This window comes from Microtus ochrogaster, chromosome 17 (genome assembly GCF_000317375.1).
Source record: "Microtus ochrogaster isolate Prairie Vole_2 chromosome 17, MicOch1.0, whole genome shotgun sequence".
In the NCBI taxonomy this organism is placed as follows: Eukaryota; Metazoa; Chordata; class Mammalia; order Rodentia; family Cricetidae; genus Microtus; species Microtus ochrogaster.
In genome coordinates, this window is record NC_022019.1 from 18,985,299 (window position 1) to 19,000,661 (window position 15,363).

The 15,363-nt window shown below is 37.5% G+C and overlaps 1 protein-coding gene across 1 annotated transcript in view; it reads right to left on the bottom strand.

Annotated features, from left to right (window-relative positions):
- Window positions 1-15,363, bottom strand: part of Rb1 (RB transcriptional corepressor 1) — a 129,375-nt gene that overhangs the window by 55,900 nt on the left and 58,112 nt on the right. The window contains exons 12-17 of the mRNA XM_026783172.1: window positions 13,476-13,563; window positions 10,103-10,219; window positions 9,068-9,124; window positions 8,953-8,984; window positions 8,795-8,871; window positions 7,255-7,451 (exon numbers count right to left, since the gene is read on the bottom strand). Coding sequence (XP_026638973.1) covers window positions 7,255-7,451; window positions 8,795-8,871; window positions 8,953-8,984; window positions 9,068-9,124; window positions 10,103-10,219; window positions 13,476-13,563 — 568 coding nt within the window. The remainder of the gene's footprint in view (window positions 1-7,254; window positions 7,452-8,794; window positions 8,872-8,952; window positions 8,985-9,067; window positions 9,125-10,102; window positions 10,220-13,475; window positions 13,564-15,363) is intronic.

A 15,363-nucleotide genomic window follows, 5' to 3' on the forward strand; every position in this document is an offset into this window, starting at 1 on the left:
AAAAAAAAGACAAAAAAAAGATTAATTTGTAATAAAGAAGAAGGTAGAAGGCAGCACAAGATACCTTTCAAAACGATTACTATGATGTAAAAACAAAACCCAGATATTCAAAATAAACACGTGAGAGACACAGTAAAGTGTTTTCAGAGAAATCATAGTGCTCTACATTGTGTGTGTGTGCACACACACACACACACACACACACACACACAAAGGGAAAATTTTAAACGAGTGGAAAAGCAGATATTGGGAAGCCAATGTGATACCAAATAATAAAGCAGTGCAGAGGGTGAAGGCCCAGGAGTCCTCACAGCAAACACACAGGAAGAAAGGCCAAGATAGCAATGCCCCTACTCTAGTCAAGGCTGGCTGAACTAACCAGTGCCAGTGCTGAAGGCACAGGGCACTCAGAGTAACCGAGGACTCACTAGATGCTAGATGTTGATCATACCAGCAACATATGGAGTTATATGTAGAATGACATTATAATAGAGAATTCATGGAAAGCTCATGCTATGAAATGAGCCAAAAGCCCACCCCAAGGTAACATCAAAGCCCCAAACATTTTACACCATCGGGTCACCAACTTGCTAAGCTTTCTCTTTCCTCCAGCCTGCTTCCAAGCCCTTACCTCAAGGCCTTTAATAAACTCTGTTTTTTGCTGCAACTATGCACTTCTCCACAGTATTTTCTTTTTCAGAAATGCAAGAACCTGCATCAGTCATTATCAAATCATATTCTGAATAAAATAAATATTTGTAACTTTGACTATGAAGCCACATCTTCCACACCACCCAGAAACGAACTAGTTAATTGTGGAAACTAAAAGTGTGATATTAAGGATAAACTGGATCATGGTAAGAAGGGTTAAAGCCTTAGTTATGTTTTCAGAAAGCACAAAAGATTTTCATTATAGTTACCTATTATTATGTAATTGTATGGCCTGCATTGTTTCATTGTCTAAACCCGTATTTTCAAAAACTAGTAAACTCAATAATCATTATCTTACAATTCAATTGTCTTCCTGTAAGATATAGTTCTTTGTAAACTGTAACTTTAAAAAAACCTTTAAAAATAAAAAGAGCCAGCACATTGTCTGAGGGTGAGCACCGAACCCTTTGTGCAGAGTGCTCTGGAGGTTAACGATTCCCCAGGGAAATACACAACACAGATCCTTTCTTGGCTGTTACAGAGTCCCAGGCTTTTCTCCCTTTTGTGTTCACTTCCTGCCAAGTTTGACATTTCAAAAGGATACTAAAGCATCTTAGAAATCTGTTTATGAGTGTCACCAATTCAGGACTCAAAAGGCCTGAGTGACTCACTACCACAGTGCGGTGTGTAATATGATCATCATCTACCATTTGAAATAGTGAAACTGCATGAGGAAACTTGCTTGCATTTGTGACCAAACAGAATTCAAAGTAATGAGTCAGCCATGTTTGACCAATTTACAGGAAACAACTTTCTTCTGATTTTCTAAAATGTCTTAGGAGACAATGAACGACTAGTACTTCTGTGTCCCCAAAGAGAGAGTCGTGTTCCAAACCGCAGGAAAACAGGAACATTGTCCTAAACATTCCTTATGGACTTAGACTTCATATTTACAGGTATTTCATCAATCATGGAGACCTGCATTTAGAAACTGACAGCCCTGCTAAAGAAGCAGAAACCAGAATTTTAAAAACAATTATACAACTGAACAAAATAAATAAAAAAATAGTTTTAAAGTGTTAAACAAAAGGACCAAAACCCAACTCAACGTACATGTTGAGCCATCATTGCTGTAGCTTACTGCATAGAAAGTGTCCAGGCCACAACACAGAAAAGAACGGAAATGGAACCCACTGGTCCCCAACACACAGAAACCAACAATGCTGAGGTGTCAGAATTAACAGAATGGGAGAGCTTCAGAGGTCTGTGCAGACCCACTTTAGCTAGGTCACAAACAGTACACACCCAAGATTTAACTACCCAGTACTAACAGGGAGCCCTAGGAGGGAACGGAGCCCTCGTTGTGAGAGGCTCACAAAGTCTGATTTCTACAAACCACAGTGGACATGCTTGGGATCTATCTATAAGCGTTAGGCAAAGTACTCAAGAGAATATTGCTTGGATAGTGGGTAAAAAATAGGTATAAAGAGTACTGCTTGAATAAATAAAAAGTTCCTGGAGTAAGAAATAACAAAAGTAAAAGTAGGGAGGTGGATTTCTTTAAAATCAAACTATTTACAAACAATTTAAATGTGCCCCAAAGTACAACTCAAGAATATTAAAAAGAATATGAAAATAGACAGGACCCAGTAAGGAAAAATTCACAATACTTAAAACCTAACTAAAAAAAAAATCAACAAGAGGCAAAAAAAAGGTGGTTAGAAAAAAAGAGTATTAGTCTATAGAAACACCTCTAAAAAGAAACAGACATTAGAATTAGTGGGAATGTTTTAAAAGTTTAAAACCTATGTTCAATGTGTCCAAGAAGGCAAAGAAGCATAAATCTGTTAAAGAGATATAAAAGGAATCCAAATGAAAATTTCTAGAGTTGAAAAAACATAGTATCTAATATGCACATGGAATTAACAGCAGGTCAAATACTTCAGAAGAAAAACACCAATAAGCTTGAAGATACAGCTACAGAAACCATCTATAATGACAAGACAACCACACTCCTTTCAAAGAAGAGGAGAGGGGAGAGTAAGATGCAGTAGTCTGTTATTTGTATTTAAATAAATAAATCTTGCAAAACTACAAAACTAAAGCCACTAGTGGCCAGGTAATGGTACTCGGGAGACAGAGGCAGATGGATCTATGTGAGTTCAAAGACACCCTGGGCTACACAAGATCAATGCAGAAACAGATCCAGGTGGTGGATATTAATCCCAGTACAAGGGAGTCATGCCTTTAATCCCAGCACTACAAGGAATATAAAAGGAGAGAGAGGCTTAGTCTGCTTAGTTTACAGTTGCCTAGCCTTGGGAGAGGTAGTTCCTGCCCCATACTGCTCTACTGTGTCTACCTGGCTATGTTCTAATGCCTGACTGCACCTAGTAATTCACCTTTTCTAATCTTACAAATGGCTGCAAGATGATCTGGGGAAAGAATGCCATCATACCGAAATGTGATGGAACAACAGATGAATAGTTTCTGCCCTCAAAATTGCCTAGAATTCTGCAGGGCGATTCTTTTATCCTTCCCCAGTCCATTCTCTCCATTAGGTCCCACAAGAACCATTTCAAGTCACCTCCAATTTCTAAGTGCCACTTTATCTTCTCCACCTCACCCTCAGTAAACCACCTCAGCTCCACTTTATGAAATAAATAAAAAATTTAAAAGCCATTCATTGGAGACTTCCTCAGTTTCCTGCCAGGGCATACCACAAGCTACCTTACTTGCAGTGTTTCTCATTCTTCCCTTTTGCCACAGAACTATTATGAAACCCACATGCTCTTCTGAAATGTGACTTTGTCTCTCCCTAAACAGGAGGTGAGATCTATTTCCCCATCCCCTCAATCTGGCAACCACTGAGACTGTTTTGTTTGTTTGCTTTGTTTGTTTTTGGTTTTTCTTTGTGTACCTCTGGTTGTCCTGGAACTCACTCTGTAGATCAGACTGGCCTTGAAAGTCATATAGATTTACCTGCTTCTGCCTCCTGACTTCTTAGATTAAAGGTGTGTGCCACCACTACCTAGTCCACTGTGTCTGATTTGACCAGCAGAAGGTAATTTCCACATATAGTCCACTTAGAGGCCTTTTGGAACCCAACTTCTATGTCTGAAGTGCCCTACCCTAAAGCCAAAATGCTTTGAGGAAGCACAGCTTTCGTATTAGACCACAGGGCAAGATGGGGGAGTGAGGAAGAAGCAAGGACAGTCAATAAAGTCTACACTTGGCAGTGAAGAGAATCTTAGAAGCAGATCTACGGGCCCCAGGCTGTTGATATCACAGGGTCAGAGAGCAAGTACACTAGAAAGCTATCCCCAAAACCCATCTCACAAAAATCATGAGCAAAATAAAATAAGCATTTGCACTAAACTACTTCCTAGCAATAGAAAACACTGGTAGGGATTCTTTTCCATAACATTTACGTCTCTCTCCTATTTTAAAGACAATCTTTCCAGAGTTGGCCCTACCACCGCGGTATGCTACTTCTGTTCTCTGGACTCTTAGCCACTGTTACCTTGTTACCACTTCTTCTTCTCATGTTCACATCTCATCCTCTCCTCACTACTTCATCTAAAAGTGCTTGTTATTATGACTACTGACTTCTTTGTTGCTAGAATTTTTGGTTTACTGGTTGCTTCTATCGTATCTGAACCGGGCAAGTATTCCTTTAGACTTTGCAACCTCTCATTCACGCTGTTTTTCCTCCTCTCTCATTGGCTGCTCTAGTTCACTTTCTTTTGAGCAAAACAGTCTCTTTTCTGTGCACCCTTTCAATGTTAGAACTCCTTGGGGTTCTACCTGCAGTCCTGTTTCCCCAAATTCTCCCCTTAGGTAACATTAACTAGTCTCCAAAGCTTGGGACAAGGCACATCAGGATTCAAATGATAGCTCTGACACTTAGCTTGTATGGCCCGGAGAAACATACCAAACTTCTCTGAGTATTCCTTTCCTTGTCTCGAATATTACCACTTGATAGACTACAGTGTGAATGCAATGGTTAATCTTTTGAAAATATAATGACATTCTAAGAGGTGGTTACCAAACTGACCAGCACAAGATAACCTGCCAAAAAAGACTGATGTTTAATATATGTGTGGCAACTCTCAAATCCATGTTCCTAGCTTAAGGGTCTTTCCTTAACTCAATACATATATTCAACTGACACCTCATTTTTAATGTAATTATTTCAAACTCAATATAATAAAGTTTATCCTCAAGAAAATTACATTCAATTCAGGTTATCTATTTTATTAAATGACATTATCATCCACTTGGTTATACGAGCCAGAAACCTGAATTTCATTGTAAGTTGACTCCCTCTGTCTCTCACTCAGCCTTATACAATTAACTACTACATCTGATAACACCATGCCACATACTGGGCTTAGTGCTTTAGACATATGAAGTCACCCAATGAGATATGGAGATAATAAATGACTGGTAGACATTACAGGTAATAATTACAGTAAGACTGTAAAGGAAGCATGACTGCAGATATAATGGAGAGAGAGAAAGAGAGAGAGAGAGAGAGAGAGAGAGAGAGAGAGAGAGAGAGAGAGAGAGAGAAAACACCATTAAAATAAGGTAAATTAAAGGGGCAGAGAAAACCCTTTCAAATCACCTGTACTAAGAGAAATAAATGTGACTATATGACTTAAACTGAAAACTCTTAGGATCAGCAGCTAGGAGCACTTGCTGCTCTTGTGGAGGACCTGAGTTTGATTCCTAGCACCTACATGGTGCCTCACAACTACCCCCAGTTTCAGGGATTACAACAGGCATGTACGTGGTACATATATATACAAGTGTGCAAAGAAACAGTAACACAGATAAAGTAAAAATAAATAAATCTTTTTAAAAACCCACATTAAAAATAAAGTAAACAGGGGACTGAAGAGATGGTTTAACAGTTAAAAACACTGGCTACTCTTCTTCCAGAGAAGGCAGGTTCAATCCCCAGCACCCACATGACAGCTCATAGCTCTCTGCACCCCCTGTTCCAGGGGATCCAACACCCTCACACAGACATACATGAAGGCAAAACACTAATGTACATAAAATAAAATAATTAAAAAATAATCAGACAATTCCTTAATTGTTTTGGAGTCATAACACACATACTATGGTTTAAAATGCCGCCCATATTCTAATGTTTTTGAACACTTGGCCCTCAGTTACAAATAGGCCCCAACAGACTAATATATGAAGCTGTGAACGTGAAGCCTACATTACCATGGAGACCAGAGGATGATGCAGATGCCTGGACCATAGGACATCAGCTGAGGAAGCTACAGTATAGAAAGGAGCTGGACCAATGTGGTCTGGGTTCAATCCCCAGTACATGCTCACATATTTTAGAGGGGATGAAAATAATTATCACTTCATTTGATTTTTCCCCCCTCCCTCAGTCAACGACACAACATGAATACAATCCCATCAGGTTTCAGGGCTAATGAGATAACTTTTTAGAACTACAGAATCAAAAGTCTATGAAAACTTGCTGTGGGTCTTGACCTGGCTGTTCATTACATGGATACACTCAATTTATGAAAACCTCATACAACTGTCACCTGAAATTTATATTTTCTTCTGCGTGTGTATTATTTTTCAGATTTTTTTAAAGTCTGTGAAGTTAAACTTTCCAACATAATGGCCATCATTCTCACAGAAAAAATACACATGGCATGACTTATCTTCACAAGTTATCCACTACCAATCTCATCATTTTATAATTTAAAACATAATATACAATTCAGACATTAACAACATATGAAAATTAAAAACATTTGCATAGACTCTCATTGGTTGAGCATTCCTAATCCAAAATCCCAAACTGGAGATGCTCCAAAACTTGAAATTCATTTCATATTGAAGTCCAAACTAAATATGCTTAGCATGCTACACAGTTTAAATTATTATTTTAAAATTTGCAAATCTGGTGAATCACAAGGTATTATCCAGTAAAACAGACTTGAAAAATATAACAGTGCTTTAGGGAAGTACCTTATAATTACTACTTAGGAAGTACTTCCTTTACTAAAACAAAAGCTTTATCAGTATGCTATAACTAAAATGCCTACAGCACAGGGTTTCCATTCCTATGATGCTAGAAAACAATACCTAGAATCAAACAATAATGTGGACTTTATATTATTATCTTTAAGACTAGGGCAAAATGATCAAACAGAAAACAGAAAAATACATATCAGACTTCTAATTTTGTTGAAAAATATAATTATTTATATTATCAAGAAAACATTTGGATTTTAAAAAAATCACCTTAATACTTTTTTGTAAGAGTTCAACTTAATGTGCCAAGCTTTGTGAAAACTTGCTCCTAAACAAACACACTAGATGATGGTCTAGGATAGGCAGCAGGTCAACTGGCCTGGTGTTGTTCAGAGCAGAAAAATAAGCAATTCACACACCTGCATTCACACTTATGAATGCACATGCACTCACACAAAATCCATTCTTACAGTGCACTTGATTCGTGGGCTAGACACAGATTATTCATTAAATAAATAACTCCTCACTAACAGGTAGTTAGCCATGTACGTATGAATACCTTCAGTTATTTAGCTAGTCACTTACTGAAAGCCACGCAAGGGATTCCATGATTCGATGCTCACATCTTTCTAAATGTTTTATCATTTCTCTTGTCAGGTTGGTTTCCACTTTGATAAAACTTTCAATCACTTTGTAAAAATCAAAGGCTTTTAAATTAAGTACATTCAGAATCCATGGGAAGGACAAGTCGGTTCCAGAATCAAGACTCGGTGATGTACTTCCTAAAAATAAGAGGGAAAAATTTGTCAATATGAAATGTTAAGGACTGAACTGATGAGATTTAGAAGATTTTATCACATAGAATCAAGACAGAGAGAAAGGTGGGTAAGCAATTCTTACTTAAAATGGGTATTTTTTATTCTGTGATCTATATACTCACAAGAAATAGGCTTCCAAATTTTAAGTGTAAGTGCACACATTTTTTATAATTTTTATCGAATTTGCACAGGTGTACAGGGCCTTCATTAATATCCAGGCAGGCGTGTGTTACCACACCCATTTTCATTGCCATGACTACTGGGTTGGGAAGACCAATTGTGCTTTTAAGATTTTGTGAAGTAGCTGGGCGGTGGTGGCGCAGGCCTTTAATCCCAGCACTCTGGAGGCACAGGCCAGCCTAGTCTAACAGAGCGAGTTCTAGGACAGCCAGCACTACATAGTCATACCCTGCCTCAAGTCTGGTGCTGTAGGGCTATCATGCCAGATATACGAAGGCCAAGGCAGGAGAATTGCAAGTTCAAGACTTGGTGAGGGTATAGATTGCATTCAAGGCCTAGTGAGCTCCAGTCTTAAGAACAATGCCTAGTTCCTGCCTTGGGTTCAGTTTTCAACACTGCAAAAAGAAATGGGAAAGAGATTTTGCTAACATTGTTGGGAAAATGACCTCTCTTAAAAATATGCAGGCTGTGGTTATTTACGAGGTTCAGTTTCAGTGATTACTAATTCAGCTTCTTCTATTGTGCAGCTGTATCTTTAGATGACAATTCCTCTTTTGTTCTGCAAGTAAAACTTTCTACTATTTACAACAATGCTTGAAAAGTGTTATATTTTTCAAATTATATTTTAAAAACAGTTATTGGCTTTTATTCTGTTATTTTCAGCAATCATTACATTTTCATAGCTATTTTAAGAGCAGCTATTACTACTAAGCATCCGGTTTCTGGTGGATTCCTGCTCTATAGTCTCCTGAGCACAGAGAAACCCAGCAGTGCTACATACAAGCACCAGCTGGTTGTTCTTCAACACTCCTGTGTACTTTACGTGTTCATAAGCCTTTGTAGCACCAGTTTCAGCAGCTACCTTTCCTGGATTCAATATGCTCAGAGCAGACACCTCATAAAATTTTACCCCCCTCCACAGATGACCTGAAATAACTGGTATGTTGAACCATTTAAATGGCTGGAACAGCCATAGTGTTCAGTATGTACTGATCTACAGGATGACCTTTGCTTCTCACCACACAGATATACACAAAAACGGTAACAACAAAGAACCCACACCATAACTTAAGAGTTTGTTTACTTTAAATTATGTTATAGTGCATATTTATTAAAACTTAACTTACTGCTATATGTAGCCATTACAACTTCAAGAGCACAGGCCAATAAAGACGTATGAAAAATGTTGTCATTTAGGAGTTTGCTAAAGAGGGAAAAGAATAAATAATTATAAATATGGCTTTTGTATAGAGAAATTGTTTTATTAAAACTAGAAAATATTTACCTAAAATTCTGAATGGATAAACGTTTTTCTTCCTGAAACAGATAATTTTTTAGAAAGTTATTTAAAACTTTATGACAGCATTAATTTTTTTTCTAGTTTATTCTCTTTAACTTACTGATTTAAGCATGGATTCCATCACACGGTAATACAATCGGACCCCAAGTTTATATCGCTACAAACAAAAGAGAAAATAATAAAATTCATTGTTTTAGAAAATCAAAAAAGTAACTAACTTTTCTTAAAGTCTTTTCTTGAAAGACACTCTGACCCTTCTAGGAACATGGTTAGCAAGAGATCATAAAGGCTAGATTTGTTCAAAGTCTAAGGCTTAATATAAACCAGTGGTTAGCGATCCTGAAAAATGAACCAGGCTAGTATGTGTAGTAACTAATGGTGTTCCTCTGCACCATTTCAGCCAGTGTCACTTGCTCTACAGAGAACTATGCCAATACTATTTTAAGCAGTGGGAGAGAACCTCCAGTTACAAATATGTACAGTAATTAAAGTATTAGACTTATTTTTACATATTACCCTAATGGCACATAAGCAATTCAGATCCAGAAGCAGCATCAGAGAACTTAAACAACATGCTCAAGACTAGACAACTTGGCCGGGCGGTGGTGGCACATGCCTTTAATCCCAGCACTAGGGAGGCAGACGCAGGCGGATCTCTGTGAGTTCAGGACCAGCCTGGTCTATAAGAGCTAGTTCCAGGACAGGCTCCAAAGCCACAGAAAAACCCTTTCTCGAAAAACCAAAAAAAAAAAAAGACTACACAACTCATAAATTGCAGAGCAATGTACAACCCAGGCTGTAACTCAATCCATATAGTCTTACCATATATTAGTTTATTTCTTAAATAGTATTGCTCTGACAAGTGGTAGTATAATGTAATCCCACTCATGGAATCATAGATTTTTCTCTTAATTTTTAAATTGCTATAATTAGCATATTCGTTTTTGTTTTGTATACTGGGCTGAAGAGGGATTTCACCTACAGTTTCCCATCAGTAGCAGCAAGCACAGCGACTGGGCCCTAAGCCACCTGCCATTCTCTCATACTCTCCACAAATACTCCACAGCCCACAGCACAGGCTGAATAAACAGATGATTTCTACACTGTGGCACTAGCAGATGTACACTCAGGTTACCTGTACTCCAATGTCCGCACACCCCTGCCCCACGGCGTTAGCAAACTTCTCTTTAAATATGTGTCCAACATCCTTTACTCTTTTCAGGATATTTTCCTTTGGATTGACTGTGCAATTCTTGAAGAAATATAAACAGAAATAAATGCTGAGGATATTATTTGACCAGAGTTGACATTTTTCTCTTTCACAGTAAATGACTTTGATCTGTTGTTTGTTTGTAGAAGCAAGTAAACACTTTCACTAAAACAAAATAATTGACAATATAGAATATAACCAGCCAACATAGAAATCCATTGTATGTTGAAACCAAAATTTTTCAGTGTAATGAAAGGTACACTGTTCTATAAAGTTTTAAACCAGTAGTTCTCAGCCTTCCTAATGCTGTGACCCTTTAATACAGTTCCTCATGTTGTAGTGACCCCCAACCATAAAATTATTGCATTACTACTTCATAACCATAATTCTTCTACTGTTATGAACTATAATGCAAATATTTGATATGCAGAACATCTGATTTATAACCCCCAAAGGGGTTGTGATCTAAAGGTTGAGAACAGCTGTTTTAAACAAATAAAAGCTATAAACAAAAGATTTATCAGTCTTTCCATCTATAATATCTATCTATCTATTTCATATACATACACAAATACACACAAATCACACATACCTCAAACCACATATCAGTAATCCCAAACTAACTAATTTTCTTACTTGTTGAAAGAAATTGCTGTGGGAAGGTTTGGAGGGAGAAAAGGGAAGAGGAAATAACTTACTTTTATTGGAATCTCGAAATTAAAAGAAATAATTTTAAAAGAAGAAATTGCTAGAGAATATATCTAAAGAAAAAAAAAGACTCCTAGATAAAAGGGTGGACTGGAAACTGTCCTGTGTAAGTCAGTGCAAGAATATAAATAAGAAAACCAATCCTCCACTCCAAAGAGATAAAGAGAAAAGCTTCGGAAATCACAAAAGTAGTGATAGACACCTGGAAAGAAGAAAGCCATGTCAAAACCAGCTCCTACTTTTGGCTCCCTGACTGGGAGGGGAAGGGGAAGCGAAGCCTCATCCAAAAATTAAAAGAGAATGGAGTCCTCTGAGAACAAGCCCACAGCCTCAACCTAGGTGAGGGTTTTGACCAAACAGGGACTCTCATAGCTGACATATGGGAACTGGAGAGGAAACCTATTTTGTTATTCAGTAGGACTCCAAAAACAATGACCATGGTGAGATGGAACATGATATCTAAAACTGAACTACCTTGTGTCTGAAAGTAGGAAACAACCATTAGTCAGGGAACCTGACTTTTTAACCTGCCAAAACCCAGGGGAAGACAATCCCAAGGGATAACTTTGGGGAAAAGGGGTCCAGAACTTGACAAGTCAAAAGGCAAATGGCAGAAGGCTCAACTCATACAGTAAAGTGCATGAGTTAAAACATTTAGCCCTCAGTAGCTGGAAACAGACCTCATGGGCTGAGAATGGCCCGAGAGTTAGAAAGTCCTGGGCCTAAAGTCAGTGGGTGAATTAACCATGGAGCCATCGATTTGCCATTCGCTCGTTATAATATGAGAAGTCTGAAACGATAACCGTCTAATTGCTATCGGCTGATTAACACTTAGGAGGTTTTCAAAGTACAAAGACAGGTTCTCCACCTGTTCTCTACAGATCTCAATTCTGCTGCATGCAGTTATCCCTATACTCACAATGATTTAGGCATCCCGGAGCATCTGAAAAATGAGTTTGGGGAGGGTGATACACTGCAAAACTAAATGTGATCATCAGCCTCTGGTATGCACAAAGGGAAGCTCTCAAGTGAAGACAGGAGAAGCAGGCATGGAATACTTATCCAATACAGACTCAACACTAGAATAAACCATAGGAAGACAAGCAGACACAAGTCCAACTGACCTTCCATTATGGCTGTGAATATACTTGGCAGTCTGTAATTTCTGAGGACCTAAGAAAAAGCTGTTCCAACATGTCAACTTGTTATTTAAGAAAAGGTTATTCTAATAACATGAAAATAATCCCAAGAATTGACAGTTGGGGTTACATGAATAAATAAGCACTACCCAGGAAAGGAAACAATTAGCAGAGTAATGAAAGCCTGTAGAATGAGAAAAACGTTTGCCAACCAAATTAGGAACATGCAATTAATAGCTACAATACACAAAGAACCATAAAAGCAAGCACCCCAAACTAAATAATCTAATCATCATTTGGCTAATAGAGTGAACAAATGATTCTCAAAAGAAATACAAATATGCAATAAATATTATAGAAAGTATCCAAGATCCTTAGCAAAATAAGAAATGCAAATTAAGACTGCTTTGAGATTCCATCTCATTTTAGACATAATGGCTATCAAAAGGAAATAGCAAATGCTGGTGAGGGTCCTGGTGGCAACGTAACCTGATATGGCCACTAGAGAAGTCAGGACGGAAGTTTCTGAAAAAGACAAAACAAAAACCAGACAACCTAAAAACGATGTGAGACCCTCCATGTCAAGCTTCTTGTCAGAAACACTGAAACTAGAATTATCCTAAGAGCCAGCTATCCTACTCTTGGGTACACAGCCTGAGGAAACACTTACTCCATGTTCACTGCTGCACTATTTGCAAGTACTAGGAAATGAACCCAACACGGATGTCTATCACAAACACAATGGAATTTCATTTACCTCTAAAAAAGAAATTGTATTTGTCAGGAAATGGACGCAACTGGAGATCATTATATCAAGCAAACCAAGCTAGCCTCAGGAGACCTATTAGTGTACTTTGCTCACTCATAAGTAGAATCTAGATTGAAACTGGAGGGAGGGTGGCATGAAAGGAGAAAGGAGACCATGATGGAAAAGGAAGAAACCTTAAGAGAAGGGGAAACAGGTGGAGAGACAATGGAAAATACGCAATGTGAAAGCAGAAGTGTGGGGAGACTAAGGGGAAGGGGTAGCAAGGGGACTCAAGAAGGTAGATAAATTACAATGTAGAGTGGGGCTTATGTATGAATAATGGAACCCATTGTTTGTATGATAACCTTAAAATTAATATAAAAATAAAAGCATCATACTGAGCAGTAGTCAGAGAGAGAGAAAAAAAAGAAAAAGAGAGAAAGAGAGAAAGAAAGACTGAAAAAAGAAAATGTCCCAGAGGTGAATGTCTAAGTTGTAAGGAAAATAGTAAACATAAGAAAAACTAAAACTAACAATATTTAAATAAAATAATCATCAAATCTAGGAGGTTCAAAAAGCAACAGATAAGATACTAAATAAGTACATAGACGGAAGACATGTTTTAAAATATACTTAGTACTTTAGCTTCTAATTTCAAATTTCTTTCAAGATATCCAAAAAAGGGATTGTACAAAGCACTTACATTGAAATAGGAAATCAGATTTTCTGATGGCTGATCACTTGCAGAATTTAAAATCACCATTAATTGTTGGATAGTATTCATAACAGTCCTAAAGAATAAAGCACAAGAAGAAGCATTAAGAACAATGGAAAAATTTTGAAGAAAAAATGAAATACAACTATCACTTAAGCACATCTTTTAACACACTGTGTATCCAACGTATCTTGACGTTCCCTAAAATAAGACCTTATTTAAATAAAATAAAAACCACTTACCATGTTGCAGCTTAAAATAATTTACTTTTACTTAACTTTCATAAAAGTATTATCAATAATTATAGAACTGATAAACTTACTAACAAAATTAAGTAGCAATACTATTGATAGAGAATTATTCTTTTAACTAATGAATTTTCAAGAAAATATACCTTAAAGTTTTCATGTTATATGAATAGGTAACTGGCATCAAAATGCTATTCTTTCAAGAGCATATGACAATTAAGTGTCAATACCCCACTCTCCACGATATGGAGGGCCTCACATATAGAATAGGTTAGCTCAAACCTGCAACAACCCTCTTGACTCAGTCTCCCTCCAAACTTGGAGATTAGAAGAAAGGACCACTAAGCTCGTCTTTAAATATTATACACTTTCAAATAAAGACAGCAAGATATTCAGAAACTCAAATCAAGAATTGAAAGAGCCTTTTAAGAGATCTTCAAGGAAGAAGAATAAAGCCCCGAGTAATTTTAAGTCACTTTTGCTAAAGCACCAAACTTGCCCAGTCTCTCAGGACCTCCATAATTCTATAGTTTTGCCAGCACACACACACTTGCGTGTTATATATAACAAAGATAAGTGTTCCAGTCTTGTAGTAGCAGGAAGTCTTGCACAAGCCTGGCTGGGCTTCTCTGTAATGGTATCACTACACTTCTCGACATCTCACAACTTTCACACACTGTATTTTTTATAGCTACTATAAATAAACAATGCCACAAGTGACTAACTGTTAAAAACAAAAGACTGCAGACTTCTTTGAAGCAATGGTGTCAAACACTTGTTCGTTCTTGATCATAGTACCTTCCCTCAGATTCTTGACTTTATACTCTAGCCTCCCCAACCATACCAGCTCATTGTAGCCTAACTTCTATCCAGTTCCCATGACAGCTTCCTCACAGGTCAATCCTTATCTCCTGTTCTTTGGGCAGATGCGTATACTTTTATGTTTTTAACTGGCCCTGCCCTGATAACTCCTTGCTTTTACATCTTGCTGCTTACTAGACATCTACATAAATGCTGTAAGACTGATAAACTAAAAATGAATCCATCATATTTATCAAACCTGCTACTGTTCCTTCATTACCACCATTATTTATTTGCTTCAGTTTTTGGAATGTCTCTTTGAACTACTCCAATAGGTCAGTCCAGAGATTTTCACTAAGAATAAAAGGCAGAGCACGTAGAATGAAGAGAGTCCCTCAGGTTATTCTAATTTGCACCCTGGTGTAAGCACTAAGATATACCGACAGCTCTATTCCTAGCCTGTTCTGTACTCAGTCTTCTCCCATAAACCACTGATATGAAAAGTTATAAAAATAAAGTCTGGGCCAGATTGATGTAGCTCAATGATAGAGTATTGTCTAGCATGTACAAAGCCTTGGATTTGATCCCCAGGAAAACAACCGGGAAAAAATAACTTCTTATCTGAGAAATCAAATCTATTTTTATCCTTACTTGTATTTATCACTGATTTAAAACACAGGCCACATCATGCTCCAGGTACAGCATGCTGGGGATGGCATACTAATACCTGTTTTCTATTCCTGCTGCTCCATTCCCTCATTTTACAACCAATACAGAGCAGCTAATAAAGGCCACATCTCAGTGCCTTTTCTTTTTTTTTTTTTTTT